At 38.1% G+C, this 15802-nt stretch overlaps 1 protein-coding gene across 6 annotated transcripts in view; it reads right to left on the reverse strand.

The window, feature by feature from the left end:
- Tlk2 (tousled like kinase 2) overlaps nucleotides 1-15802 on the reverse strand; it is a 100066-nt gene that overhangs the window by 50741 nt on the left and 33523 nt on the right. For all 6 annotated transcript variants that reach the window (XM_075990406.1, XM_075990409.1, XM_075990405.1 and 3 more), the window contains one exon: nucleotides 12042-12209. In XM_075990406.1, coding sequence (XP_075846521.1) covers nucleotides 12042-12209 — 168 coding nt within the window. The remainder of the gene's footprint in view (nucleotides 1-12041; nucleotides 12210-15802) is intronic.

Consider the following 15802-nt stretch of genomic DNA (forward strand, 5'->3'; position numbering starts at 1 on the left):
GGCACCTTTCACCTTCTGACTGGTTTAAGAAAGGAGTTGACCAAAAAAAGGAAGGAAGGAAAGGAGAGAGGGAGGGAGGGAGGGAGGGAGGGAGGGAGGGAGGGAGGGAGGGAGGGAAAAAAAGAGAAAAGAAAAGAACTGACTGGCTGGTAACTAGGAGGCAAGACATAGAGAACCCTGGGAAGAGGGTTAAGTCTGAGGAGTTTTGATCAAGATGCAGATGAAACGAGAGATAAACATGCTCTGCCATGTGGCAGAGAGTAGCTAAGAAATAAGGGTTAACTTAAAATGTAAGAGTTAGCTAGTAACAACCCTGAGCTATTGGCTGAGCATTTATAATTAATAGCAAGTAAGTCTCTGAGTGCTTTTGAGAATGCAAACATAGAATGCAAAAAGATAATTGTGGGGCTGGAGAGATGGCTCAGAGGTTAAGAGCATTGCTTGCTCTTTCAAAGGTTCTGAGTTCAATTCCCAGCAACCACATGGTGGCTTACAACCATCTGTAATGGGGTCTGGTGCCCTCTTCTGGCCTGCAGGCATACATACAGACAGAATAGTGTATACATAATAAATAAATAAATACATTAAAAAAAGATAATTGTGGCTGATGAGACACAGAGAAACTCTGCTTACATGTGGCACCCAAACATTAGGCACCTACAGCCACATAAAACCTGTAAAACCTTTAAAAAGGTCTTAAACACACAAAAACTGAGCCAAACACAGCTTCCTACTCTCATGTCTCTCATGCAGGCTGCAGTGCCAAGGCACATCTCCCAGCAGCCCCCTATGGAAGGAGCCAGCTGCCATGCACTAAGATAAGCTGCACTGGCAGAGGCTGATATAGCTGCTTAAGATTCAATTTATGCAATTGAAAAACTAATACAGATGTTCAGTAAAGACAGATCCAGACAGAAAAAACTCTAAACGGACTACAGTTTGTTTAAAAATACACATAGGTTTGGGAGAGAAAAGAAGAAAGGTGTATGTAGTCATAGATTTGAAAATAACACACACACCACCACCACCACCACCACCACCACCACCACACAAAGATGGAAAACCACAGGGAGTCTGGATCCTATATGTTATTATGTTGTCTTTAAATTTTTTGACTGCTAATGAGTGAGTGATAACTGCCGAGACATTCGATTACAAAAACTGATAGATGAATCCAACCTATATATTTTAAAAATATCTTAACTTTAAAATGGAAGTCAAAAGATATGTTGCTTTGGGGTAAAGGTTAAGGTTTTATTTCCACAGGAGAGGCTGTGAATTCATTCGAGGTTGATATGGCTCAGGCTTGATCAGGAAAGACCCCCTGAAAAATCCTGACAACAGACATAAGGAAATAAACCTAAAAAAAAAAAAAACCTACAAAATACATTAACGTATATTTTACCTGCTCAAACATAAAATGAAAAATCATCTTCAGCAAACTTGTAAACAATACAGTCTATACTTGTATTAATACAGATACGTAAGTTACCTTTAAATGTTTATATATTTTCAGATAAAGTTGACCAACACCAATAAAAAGAGAAGGCCCAGATGATTCAACATCTCAGAATACTTCTGTTACAGTTACTACTCCAAGAACAGCTTCAAGACTGCTGACTGAGATGGTTCAGCCTCACAAACTATTAAGCCAAGACTTAACCATTCTCCTAAATTTTCTCAGGCTGCCCCAAAAATACTGCTGCCCCCAAGCAATAGGAAGCAGTTTAGGAAAAAACAATACCCACATTCCCAAAAGATGGGTTATGGATGTTTGTTATCATCTAAGGGATTTGGTTACAAATTGTTATTGGTCATAGTCAAAAAAAAAACTAGACAAAGGAGTCAAGTTCAAAGATCTCTTTCTAAAGGAAAAGGGGGGATATGATATAGAAATGATGAGATAAAGCCTAGATCACTGAATTGATTTTAACCCCCCAAAAAACTATTAATCTCAAAATATTTTACATTAGTATAGATTTTGGTTTATTGATACAAATTGAAGTTATTTTTGCCATACTGAATGTATGTTTTTATTCTTGTGTATTCTTGTGGGGTACTGTGCTTATGCAACTCATTTAAAAATGTAATGTATAATTTAAAAGTACAGGTTAGTAAGTCATCTATAATAATCAAACTTGTAGTCATATTAGGTATGTTTTCAAGGTAAAAAAAGATACATTTAAATAGGTGGTCTTCAAACACTTCAAAGACCTACAGAATATGACATTTAATCTGTTTAATAACCTAAAGCTTTTCATGACAGTGAGACACGTGTGCTCTTGGCAGCACCAATTTACTTCAAAAGAAGAAGATGGGCATTGAAGAACCTCTGTTTGGAGTTTGCTTTCTTTATGGCAAAAGCTAGTCATCTGGGTAAAAAACTGCCCTTGCCTAAATTGCTGACAGTATACTCTCCAAACGGGACTAGTAGGATGTAAAATAAACAACCGCCAAAGTTTGCCAACACAAGGTAGGACAGTCCTTCAAAATTCCCTGCTTTTCAGAAAAATCTGCCAGATATAATAGGCCTATAGGCCAAGTTGGATGCCCCAACATTATGAAAGAACTTTGAGCCTGTCTAGGTAATCTGATGTCCCTGGGGGTCTTTGATGCAGTCAAAGACTAAATAATTAGACTTAAAGTTTTCCTTAGTTATGATAAAAGGTAAGTTAGGTATAAAATTTTAGAGTGACAAAGATAAATAGCACATTTTCTCTATATTTGTCAAATACAAATGGAATGGATATTGAAATTTTGTTGTATATACTTTTACTATGTTAGAGTGTAAAACCTCCCTCTTTAGTTAGAAAAAAAGGAATTGCTATGGAACAATCTTTTTGTACAATATGAATATGTATTACTCTCACTGGTTAATCAAGATCTGACTTGCTGATAGCTAGGCAGGATTTTCAGGGCAGAAGAATACTGGGAAGAAGGTGGAGTTAGAGGAGACACCATGAAGTAGGCAGGATAGGAAGTACATACAGGAGGCAAACAAGCCTCAGGGCAGTACATAGATTAATAGAAACGCGTCAATTTAAGTTATAAGAGCTAGCTAAAAACAAGCTTAAGCTTGGGCAACATAATTAAGTCTCTGTGTGGTTATTTGGGGAGTGGCTGCCAGGACACAGGGAAACTCTGTCAACAATAACCAAACGGATAAGTGACAGAAGGGAAAAGGGAAAATGGGTATTGGACTTTTTTTCTAAATTAAGAATTTCTGTACTTCAAAAGACACCATGTGGGCTAGAGGTGGACTGAGGGGTATGACTTGTATGCATGAAGAAGTTCTGGGTTCAATTAAGAGCACCAAAAAAGAAAGAGGACACCAGTGAAAAGGCAGTGTAACAGCCCAAAGAAAAGAAAAATGGTATCTGAAAGGTATTTGATAAGAGTCTTCAACTAGATTATGTATAAAATCCTTGTATTTCTTTTAAAAAAATATTTTGTTTATTTATTTATTAATTATGTATGCATTGTTCTGCCTGCATGTATGCCTATAAGCCAGAAGAGGGTACCAGATCTTACTACAGATGGTTGTGAGCCACCATGTGGCTGCTGGAAATTAAACTCAGGACCTCTGCAAAAACAGCCAGTGCTTTTAACCTCTGAGCCATCTCTCCAGCCTCAGAACCCTTATATTTCAACAATAAAGATAACCTAATTTTAAAGGGAAGGGGGGCAATAGAGGGCTGGCGAGATGCTTCATTGGGCAAAGGTGTTTGTCACCAAGCCTGAATACATAAGGTCCATCCTCAAAATAAACACAGTAGAAGAAACTAGAATTCCCTAAACTGTCTTCCATGAGTACAAACTCCCATACCCCCCCCCACAAATAAATATTTTTTTAAAGAGCAATGGAATCCAATACATATTTGTCCAAATATACATAAATGACTAATAACAAAATAAAGCACAGTATTTATTATTTATGAGATGTAAACGAAAACCTCAATGAAATATTTACACTTAGCAGAATAGCTAAGAAAAAAAAGTTAACAAGTACTGATAACAAGTACGTAGAAGAGTAAAATATCTTACTGACAGGAATGTGAAATGGTACACCTGCTGTGGGCAAGTCTGTCAGTTCCTCCAAAGTATTTACCAAATGACCCAGTGATCTTACCCCTCAGCATATACTTAAGGAAATGAAAACAAGCTACCTATACAGAAGCAACTTCTACATGAATGCTCATAACAATATAATTTCTAAGAGCCAAAACTAGAAACAATCCAAATCCACATCAACTAATCAAAGAATAAAGCTAATGTCAACAGGACACCAAAAATGATAGTTACAATTACTAATGATCATCCATGAAAAGTCATAAAGCCAGGACTGGAAATAGAGTTCAACTGTATAGCATATGCTTAGCATGTGCCAAGACTTGGGGTCAATCCCAGCACACACATACATGCATACATGATAATACAAAAAAAATAAATTCACTAGGCTATTACAATTCCTCAGTATGCTGAGGCTAGAGGCCATGAATTCCAAACCAGCTTGATCTAAATTTATAGTTATAGAAGGGAATACTAAGCCAATTTCCTACCTTAAAAAATTAAATGTTTGTTTTAAAAATTAATGCTTAAGAGATGGTTCAGCAGTGTGCTCTTCCAGAGAGTGTGAACTGGGTTCTCAGCACCCACATTGGGGAACTTATTACCACCTTCAGGACACTTGACACCTCTAGCCTCCAGGGACCTGTACGCATATATACATACCCCACATATACACATATATACATAATTCAAAATGAAGATAAATCCTTACAAAACTAAAATGGAGCACTGAAGGGGTTGGTTCAATTGGTAAAGTGCTCACTTAATTCAGATCCCTAGAAATCACTCAACAGCCAGTCTAGCCAATTGCAAAACTCTACGTTCAGAGACCCTGTCTCAAAAAAATAAAGTGGAAAGTTAAATAGTAAAACATCCAATGTTTACTTCTAGCCTCCGTATGCACGTATACTTTTTACACATATGCACAAGCATATACATATACCACACACACAAAACTATACACAATTTAAAAATAAAATTGGCAGCTAAAACTTTTGTTGAGTACATATAAAACCCTAATTTAGATTCCTAGTATTAAAAAAAAAAATTGAACTTTAAGGACATCTGTATAAGCCAGGAACAGTGCCGCACACCTATAAATGCAGCACTTAGGAAGGGGAAGACTGCGAGTTCAAGGTCACCTTTGGCTGTGTTCCAAGTTCCAAGGTCTAAGCTCATGAGCCTGAACTACACTTTTTGCTATCTTTACAATTTCTCGGAGTGAATTTTCCAGAAATGGTAGTAAAGATGAAAATTCTGCATGTACAGAAATGTTACAGAAGTTTGCTGCTGATTTCTATAGGAAATAATTACAAAAAAATAATAAGTGGATAGATTTGGTACTTTATAATATGAAATTATCTATTTTATTAAAATTTATATCTATGTATTCTGCATGTATTACCTGCATGCCAAAAGAGAGCATCAGATCCTGTGAATCACTATTGTGCTTTCTGGGAACTGAACTCAAGGACCTCTGGAATAGCAGCCAGTACTCTTAACCCTTGAGTCATCTCTCCAAGTCCCCTCTTTTATTAAAATTTAAAACGATACCAGGTGGTGGTGCACAACTCTAATCCCAGCACTAGAGGCAGGGGCAGATGGCTCTGTGAGTTTGAGGCCAGTCTGGTCTACAGAGTGAGTTTCAGGACAGCCAGGGCCACACAGAGAAACCCTGTCTCAAAGGAAATGACAAAAATGTCAAGGAGAAGGGTAGTGTGGGATTGGATTCCTCAGTGAAGTTTGTGGTGTAGTAATAGGAGCGTTGGGTGCCGTTCTGTTGTATTAGGAGCGGCGGGGCTGCGTCCCCAGCACCCCAGCCACCTGGCTATCTTATGCCCCGAAATAACAACACACAAACTGTATTCTTTTAAACACTGCTGGCCCATTTCTATCTAGCCTCTTCTAGGCTAATTCTCACATATTAATTTAGCCCATTTCTAATCATCTGTGTTGCACCCCAAGGTGCGCTTACCGGGAAGATTCTAGCCTACATCCATCCTGGGTCGGAGCTGAATGGCATCTGCCCGGGAGAGAAGCATGGCGTCTCTGTCTGAGGCGTCTTACTTCACTTCCTCTTCCTCCCAGCATTCTGTTCTGTTTACTCCACCCACCTATGTTCTAAGCTATGAGCCCAAGCAGTTTGTTTATTACTTAACCAATGAAATCAACAGATTGATATATGACACTCCCACATCAGTGTGGCATAAAGAAATGAGGAGGGAGAAAGGAAAACAAAAACACCTAGGTGCAGCAGTTGTACCCATGTATGCACACACACATACAAACACACACACAAGCATGTCTACACATAAACAAATATTTGTAACAGAGCAAACACATACATAGTTTTAAAAGAGCTTTCAAATAAACATAGCTTGGTGTTTAGAATTTTAAAAGGCTGGAGAGATGGTTCAGTGGAGAGAGTGCTTGCATAGCAAGCATAAAGATGAAGTTAAGTGGAACATGTCTGCAACCCCATTGCTAGGGGCAGAAACAGGTGGATACTGGAGGCTCACAGGCTCAGTCTTGTGAGAGACCTTGCCTCAAAAACAAACAAAAATTAAAAAAGCAAAGTAGTCAAGAAAGACTTTCCCACATCAACCTCAGCCTTTCATATCCTCATATGGACATGCATACATAAACAGACAAAGAATAAAGAAGTATTTAATCAACGGAAACATATCCAGCGACTAAAACTGTTTCTCTAGGTGAAGTCAATAAAATCATTAGACTTCTGCAATGCCCAACAATGAAACATCGCAATATTGTATATTCCCTAGTTGTTTTCAAGTTTTACTATACAACAGAAGAGTCTCAGTTAAAGCTAAAATGACAAATTTATACAAATAATGTAAGAGCATCTGAAAAGGCTGAGCGAATGATATGATTATGTTAGATGTATTCTTCATAACAGGGAAAATGGACCTTTTTAAAGACTCATTAAGGGCTAGAGAGCTGGCTTGTTGGTTAAGTCCTCTGCTCTTTCACAGGACCTGGGTTCAATTCCTAACACCCAGATGGCAGCCCACAATCATCTTTAACTCCATTTCCAGGGGAACCAATGCCCTCTTATGTCTGCTGCAGACACTGCATGTATGTGGTACACAGATATACATGCAGGCAAAACACACGAAATATAAATACATCTTTACTTGGAGGTAGTGGCACACACTTTTAATCCCAGCACTTGGGAGACAGTAGCAGGTAGATCTCTGAGTCTGAGGCCAGCCTGGTCTATAGAGTGGGCTCCAGGACAGAAACTTGTCTCGAAAAAGAACCAAAATAAGTAAGTAAATAAAGATTGATTATATAAGATACATTATTTGAAACAGAAGTGAAAATCTAAACACAATTCAGAAAATCAAAAATACAATCTGTCAGCAGTGGCTACCTCCTCAGGGAGCTTAAAAGAAAGACTTGCATTTCTCCCACTAATTTAAGTCTTGCGAATTGTGCAAATATAGTATTTTTACAATTTAGAAGATTATATACTTCCAGAGGATCCAAGCTGAATTCCCAGCACCTACATGGCAGCTCACAACTGTCTGTAATTCCAGTTCCAGGAGATCTGACACCTTCCCATCAATGCACATAAAATAAAGTTAAAAAAAAAAAAAAAGATCCCTCTTTGGGTTTAGAATATTGTTCAGTGAACGAGTGTTTGCCTAACAAGATGAGGCATAGCCAGGTATGGTAGCACACACCTTAAGTCCCAGAGGGAGAAGCAGGTGGATCTCTGTGAGAAACTAGACTGGTCTATTCAGTGAGTTTCAAAACAGCAAAAACTGTATGATAAACCCTATGTCAACAGCCCCCCAAAATGTCACCCAAAAAGATGAGGCATGATTCAATTCCAACCAACACAAAAAAACAAAAGATGAACTCTTGATTTTCTGCCATCTGTTATTTTTACAAACATGTAGTTTTCACTGTTAGGATAAATATAATTTCTCTTATTAACTGTATAGCATTCCAACATATGAATGTATTATAATTCATTTAACCAATCTGTTATGAAGAATCAACAGTTCTGACCTGACAGCTTACATTCCAGGGAGGAATGAGTTATTCAGAGTATATTATACTACAGCTAAGGTAATGATGTGCCTAAGGAGTAAACCAACGCAGGGCCCAAGAATTGTAGTCAGGCTGGGTCTCTCTAGAAGAGTTCATTTAAACAGAGATCAGAAAACCGAGAGAACAGGAGACACACCTATGTCTTAGGGAAGAATGTTAAAGCAAGTGCAAGTATAAGCCAGGTATAGTGGTGCAGACCTGTAATTCTATCATTCCAGAGGCGGAGGCAGGAGGATCAGAAATTTAAGGCTAGTCTTGGCTACACAGTAAGTTTAAAGCTAACCTGTTGAAGAGAGATACTAAAAAGAAATCCCACACTATCTCAGAATTGAATAAATAAATAAAGGGTTATTTATTTATGGATAGACTCACAGATCACAGTCCTCTGTTAGAACAGGGAATCCAGCAGCCTGAAGAGAGGGGAGCATGCTTTACAACGGCATTTATAGTATAAAAGGCCACGCCCAAGTGGGTGTGTAACTTAAAGGCTCCTGGCTGAAGGATTTTCCTACAGCAACCTGGGATATGTAAGACTGTTTTACAACCACACTCCACCCCAGAGTGCAAAGGCTTTAAAGAACAAGGCCGGTAGTACTTGAAAAATAATGCAATAAAAAAGCATTAATAAAGTATTATTTAAAAAAATACACATGACCTGGTTAGAAAAGCAGAGAATAGGAAGAGATGGGAGAGGGGGCAAGCAAGCCATGCAGGGCCATTTTAAGGACTTTTAATACAGAGATGCCACAAATGGACTTGGATTCCAATACTACCTCTATTTGCCACTGAGAAAAATTAAAAGGAACAAACACAGAAGCAGGAGTCAGGACAAAGTCTCAGTGAGAGATACAGACTTCAGCTACAGTGGAAGTGTGGACAGAATTAAGTAGAGGAATTCAGAGCATATTCTTCAGGTAAAATCAGTAAGATTTAGTGCTCTGGATGTCAGGTACAATATAAAGAGATAAGAATAAACATTTTCAGCCAGTAATAGAGGAAAAAGCAGACAATTCTGAGATGTGTAAAACTGTAGAAGAAGTAAGTGCTGAGTGAAGAATCAGAATGAGTTCAGCTGTGGACACTGACATCTGACACTTATTGGACAGAAAAAGGAGATGACTGGAGGCAGGTGACTGTACAGGTCTGGAATTCAGGGCAGAGACTTGCAGACAGAAACTTAAAAATCTTCTGTATACAGGTGACAGGTTTTAATGAAAAACTAGATGAGCTCTCATGTAAAAAGCCAGCATAGTAGCACACATTGGTATTTATAATCCAAGCAGTGAGGGGTAGGTGGAGACGGGCATCTCATTAGCCAACAAGTCTACCCAATTGATAAATTCAGTGAAAGTTCTTATCTCACTTAGTAGAGTGGAGCTACTCTAATGTTGTTGACCTTTGGTCTCCATACATGCATACATACATGAACATATGCCCCACACATACAAAAGAAAAAAGGACAGGAAAGTCAGACCTACAATAAAAATCTAATAGAGATCTTTGAATGATAGACAGTGGAATTGAATTAAACACACACCTTCTCACAGCAAGGATTTTATGTTACCCTCTAGCCCTCTACAGCCCTGGCCATCAGCTGTTATGACAGACTTCTTAATCAGACTGCCTTGATGTCATGGAATACTTTCTTAGCACTATTGGAACTTTGCCTCAAGAATAGGAAAATACTAAAATTTTTTTCAGAGTTGTTTAATCATCCAAGGAATGAGAACCCTTTTCTGAAGAGAAAGTATAGCTTATCCTAGGGAGACTTAGGAAACACATGTGACCTAAAGATTGGAACAATGACTCCTAAGATACTGTATTCCTTTCCTCTCCTAGAACTTCCAAGCAAGCTTTCAAGAAGTAGTTTATGATTTTTGTAATTTATGATTCCCTGATCCAAATTTTTAAATTATTTTTATTTCCTTTCCTTAAGACATCCAACAAGGCTGCAGAGATGGCTCTATGGTAAAGAGCACTCACTGGCTGCTCTTACAGGACACAGGTTGGTCTCTGGACCCACAATGAGTAGGTCACAACCATCTGCAACACTTATTTCTGGCCCCATGATTACCAGGCATGTATATGGTATATACACGTAGCATTCATATGGTACACAATTAACACCCAGGCAAAACATTTATAACTTAAAACAAAAACAAACAAACAAAAGATACTGAACACTTCCATTACCTTTCCAAATAGAGTTGCATGTGGGTTAACAGCTATGACATACTCCACAAAACAGAGAATCAGGGATTTTTACTACAGAAAACGGACATGAGGCAAAAATGGGATTGGTGGTAACTTTTTTTTTAATATTTATTTATTTATGATGTATACAATATTCTGTCTGTATGCCTGAAGGCCAGAAGAGGGCGCCAGACCTCTTTACAGATGGTTGGGAGCCACCATGTGGTTGCTGGGAATTGAACTCAGGACCTTTGGAAGAGCAGGCAATGCTCTTAACCACTGAGCCATCTCTCCAGCCCTGGTAACTTCTTTTTTGAGAGACAGGGTGGTCTCGCTCGATATTCCACAGGAGGCACACACCTGTAACTTCAGCACCCAAAAGGCTAAAGCAGGATTGCCTCAAGTTTGAGGTCAGCCAGGGCTACTATGTGAGAGCCTGTCTCAAAAAAGAAAAAAAAAAAGCATCATTTTGTACATTTATACCTTCCTTGGCAAAAACAGGCAGTTGACAAGACACAGAAACTAAGAAAAATAGAAAATTTTGATTCAAATTACATTATGACAAATTACAAGATTTTATACCACTTGAATTCTTCTTTCTGTCTCTCTGTCTCTGTCTCTTTCTCTCTCTTCTAGAGACAGGGTTCTCATATAGCCCAGGCTTGCCTCAAACTAACTATACAGTCAAAGATAACCTTCAGCTTCTGGTTCTCTTGCTTCTACCTCTCTGGCACTGTGACTATGCCCAATTTTATGTGGTGCTGGGAACTAAACCTGGGTATCACGGATGCTAGGCAAACACTCTATCAACTAAATATCAGTCTAAATACATATTCTTTAAAAAGAGAAAAGGGGGCTGGATAGATGGCGAAGCAGTTAAGAGCACTTGATGCTCTTCAGAAGACCCGAGTTTAATTCCCAGGACACACACCAGATAGGCTGCAAGGATCTGATGCATCCCTCGCCGTTGGGCTCTGTGCACATCAGAACACTAGTACACATACACATATGGAGACACACACATATATTCATAGGCCAAGTTGAAATGAGTGAACAGAACATTCCTTTTACAAAGTGAGAAGGCAGGTGAGTAGATGGCCCACATATACAGGGATGCTCTCTTCAGAAGAGTGCCCGCCTACAGAATAAAATACTCAAATACTAGTTTGCACAAGTGTTAGGTGGAGATTGGTGCTTTCTAATTAAATGAAATTTTGTCTGAAATGGAATCTGTATTCTCGTTACTTTTTTGTCAACCTAAGATCACATTTTCATTCCCACTGTACACTCAAGCCTTTGACAAGAGCAGCCTCTCCTAAGAGCTTCAGCCACAGGGACTAAGTGAAGTACTGCTTTAAGAAGTGATGAAGAAGAGCTGGAGACTGCTCAGCAGCTGAAGAGCTGGACTGCTCTTTAGAGGACTCAAATGTAGTTCTTAGTCCTCATGATGGATGGCTCACAACCACCCAGAACTCAAGTTCCAGGGGATCTGACATTCTCTCTGGACTCTGGGTACTTGCTCTCACATGTATACCCACCAAAAGGGACAAACATAATTTAAAAAGCATATCTAAAAAAAATTTTAATTGAAAGTATTTTAAACGATTAAAAAACAAAAAACATCATCCTATTAAAATAATCCAGCTTCATCAAGAAATCCCAAAGAGTAAACATTTTTAAACATGCAGCCTTCTACTCACAGAGACGAAGGTGAAACAGAGGCCAGCTCCCCGTGGTGCTAACTGCTCTGTGTCAAGGCGAGGTTTTGCTAGCATCACTGACATGAGGGTTGGCAGAGCAGACTGCTCTTCTGAGGCCTCCTTCACAGCACTGCCATCTAAACCATACAGGGGCTGTTCTACTCGACGCTGAAAAACAGTAAAGAAAACACACAAATGACGTGAGAAAGATAACCAGAATGCTTACAAAACATACAACAAGTTAGAATGGATATCATAAAAATGTATGATTCAAAACACAAAAACAGCTCTGAAAACAGACTATAACAGCATGGTCACTGCATTGTTCAAACCTGAGTAAATACCTTACTCAGATGATAAAAAAGATATTCTAATAATTCAATTTTACATAACCCCGAAGATGCAGATTACTTTGTGTTGTTCAGTAAGTCACCTTCACAATACTCTCAACCTCACACAGGATATGTTTAAGTAAACGAAGAACTGAAATAACTGCTGCATGGCTTTACAGACAAGAGTTTATTACACTCTGAATTCTACTCTCAGTATCTAAACTAAAAGCAAGCAGAGCAAGCTAGGATAGTAAAGGAGAAACATGCCACAAGTATATATGGTTTATGCCAGAAATTCATGGTTAAAAATTAGCAAATCTAAAATAATTTATTCATTACATTGATGATAGAAGAAAAAAACTAGGATTCTTTTGGATCATAAAAATCAATCTGTACATTGTCAGGCAATGTTTAAAAAAACAGAAGTATCTCATTTTAATACCTAAATGAGTATTTTCTTGAAAATCACTAAAAATATTAGTAGAGACCCTTTATTAAAGTTGGGAAAAGAGAAGAGTAATACACATAATACAGAAAATTTAGTCAATGTGATATAAACACTGGAAAATATTTAAAAGTGTCATTTTGGATGACATAATTATTCAAATTGGAAACCAAACAAATGAGTCAAAAAACTTCAGTAAGAGAGACAAATAAAAGATGGTTCAAAAAAAGGCAACAGCATAGCTACACATCCACTGTCAAGTACCATCAGCAAGTAATAGAAGAAAACCACATTCAAAATAATAAAACATCAAAAAACATGTAAAATACTGACTATGAAAAAAGTAAACAGTTTCACAGGTGAATATAAAACAACCTAAAGTGGTCCAATGAGCCACGCCTTTAATCTCAGCACTGGGAAGCTGAGGCAAGCAGATCTCTGTGAGTTCACAGCCAGTCTGGTTTACATAGTAAGTTCCAGGTTAGCCAAGGTATATGGATTCTGTCTCAAAAAACAAAAGACAATCTAAATGATGGTGCCCTAGTTCCTGAATTCAAAAATGCACCAATTCTAAATTTCTCTAAAACTAGTAGAGTTTTTATTTATTTTGTTCTATGCCTTGGAGGGGAGGGAAATATTCTCACTGGCTTTTAGGTTATATTAAGGGCTTACATAAAAATAAGTCACATAATTTTTAATAAAGAATATTAGGGGAAAACTCACTAGATATCAAAATTTACTACAAAACCCGTTTCCTAACGACATTCCTGTAATCCCAACACTTGCAAAATGCAGCATGAGGATCACTGAGCTCAGTCAGCTTGAGTTATACGGGTGATGACTTGTCTCAAAATATTTACCAATTTACTTCTCATTTATATATTTTTAAAAGTTTTATCTGCAAGAACAATGAACTCAGAAACAAATCCACATAATATGGATACATAATTTGTGATTAAAGCATATTTCACAGTAAAGGGAATGTATTTGTAAGACTGGCACACTATTTTTGAAGTTATCTGGAAAAGAGAGACAGTAACTTCCTATTTTCTATTACATGTAAAAACTGTAACAAGAAACACAAGCAAATGCTGCTGTAAGTAGTGAAAAGGACTTTTACACCAGAGGACACAGCATGCATGTGTGCTTTTATAAGAATATCAATGAATAATTTAGAATGTATAAAATAGAGAAAAGACACATAGTTGAATGGAAAGACAACATAAACTTATATTACAAATTTGCAAACACATTTACAACATACATGACACTGAGGTAGGAATCTTAAAATATCCTCCTACCTAAGAATAAGAAAAAGCAAATAGTCTTATAGATCAGCAAAAGACACAGAAACTCATTATGAGAGTAACTGAAACAACCATTCAACATATGAAAAATGTTTAATATCCCTAGTTAAAAAAAATCAAAGTTAAATCAAGGTAATTTTCTTACTGGAAAGACTGTGTTGACAAAATTCAACAGTAGGTGGCTATGCCAAAATTAAGAAACTCAAACTACTAATAATCTTCTAGAACTTTACATAAATAAATATATATTTACACACACACACACACACACACACACACACACACACACACACCATCTCCTTATGTAGCCCTGGCTATCCTGGAACTTGCTATAAAAACCAAAATGGTCACAAATTCTCAGAGATCTACCTGGATCTCTGCTTCCCAAGGGCTAGGAATAGAGGAGTGCACCACCAATGCCTGATCTTTTAAAATATGCTTTGACTTAGGAATTACACAGAAGTATATACAAAGAAATTAACTGCTGGCCGTGGTGGCACATGCCTTTAATGCCAACACTTGGAAAGCAGAGGCAGATGGATTTCTGTGAGTTCGATGTCAGTCTGGTCTACAGAGAGTTGCAGGACAGCCAGGGTTGTTACACAGAGAAACCCTATCTCAAAACCTACCTGTTAAAAGAAATTAAATAGAGCCATTTCTTATAAAATACAAATAGTTATAGGACATTGAATAAATACAACTGGAATAAGAAAAACTAGTATACAAATATCCTAGAGTCTAAAAACACCAACTGCCTTTTGGGGGGATGGTGCTGCACATGCTGAAGTATATCTCCAGTTGTTGGGTTTTTTTGGGGGGTGGGGTCTTAGACAAGGTCTCACTGCTATAGCTTTGTCTGTCCTGGTGTTTACTATACAGTCCAGGCTGGCCTCTAGCTCACAGATCCACCTGCCTCCGTCTCCCAAGTGCTAAGATTAAAGGCGTGCACCAGCACCCCAGATCATTTTTATGTTTTTTTGAGACAGAGTTTCACTAAATGGGGTACACAGGTCATCAGCTTGCTCTGTAGCCAGGGTGGGCCTGGAATTTACAATTTTGTCGCAGCCCCCAGAGAAGCTGAACTGCCAGGCCCCAGTTCTAGAAAGGGCTGTTTTGTTAAGGGATTTTACAATACAATTTGTGTATGAACATACACACACACACACGCACGCACACTTTACCAGGAACAATTTCTAAGTTATAATAGCATGTATTTTAATCCACATATAATTTCATCTTACTCTGACTTTTTTTTTTTAGCCATATAAGAATTTATTAACAAGGAGAGAAAGAAATAAAGGGAAAGAGAGAGAGAGGGAGAGAGAGAGAGAGAGAGAGAGAGAGAGAGAGAGAGAGAGAAGGAGAGAGAGAGAGAGGAGGGGAGAGGCAAAGCCCCGTGTGAGAGGAAAAGCAGGAAGAGCGCGATGGCGGGGCGGATTACTCTGACTTTTAAACAAATTTTTAGATTTATTTTATATATATGAATGTTTTGTCTGCAAACTTGTATGTGCATAAATACATGCCTGTTGGGTTCCCTGGAGTTCAGGGCTACAGATGGTTGTGAGCCCCAGTGTGAGGGCTGGAAATCAAACCTGGATTTTCTGTAAGAGCAACAAGTACTCTTAACTGCTCTGTCATCTCTCCTGTCCTTTAATTTTTATGACAGGGTCTGGTTAT

The sequence above is a fragment of the Microtus pennsylvanicus genome, chromosome 11 (genome assembly GCF_037038515.1).
Source record: "Microtus pennsylvanicus isolate mMicPen1 chromosome 11, mMicPen1.hap1, whole genome shotgun sequence".
Lineage (NCBI taxonomy): Eukaryota > Metazoa > Chordata > Mammalia > Rodentia > Cricetidae > Microtus > Microtus pennsylvanicus.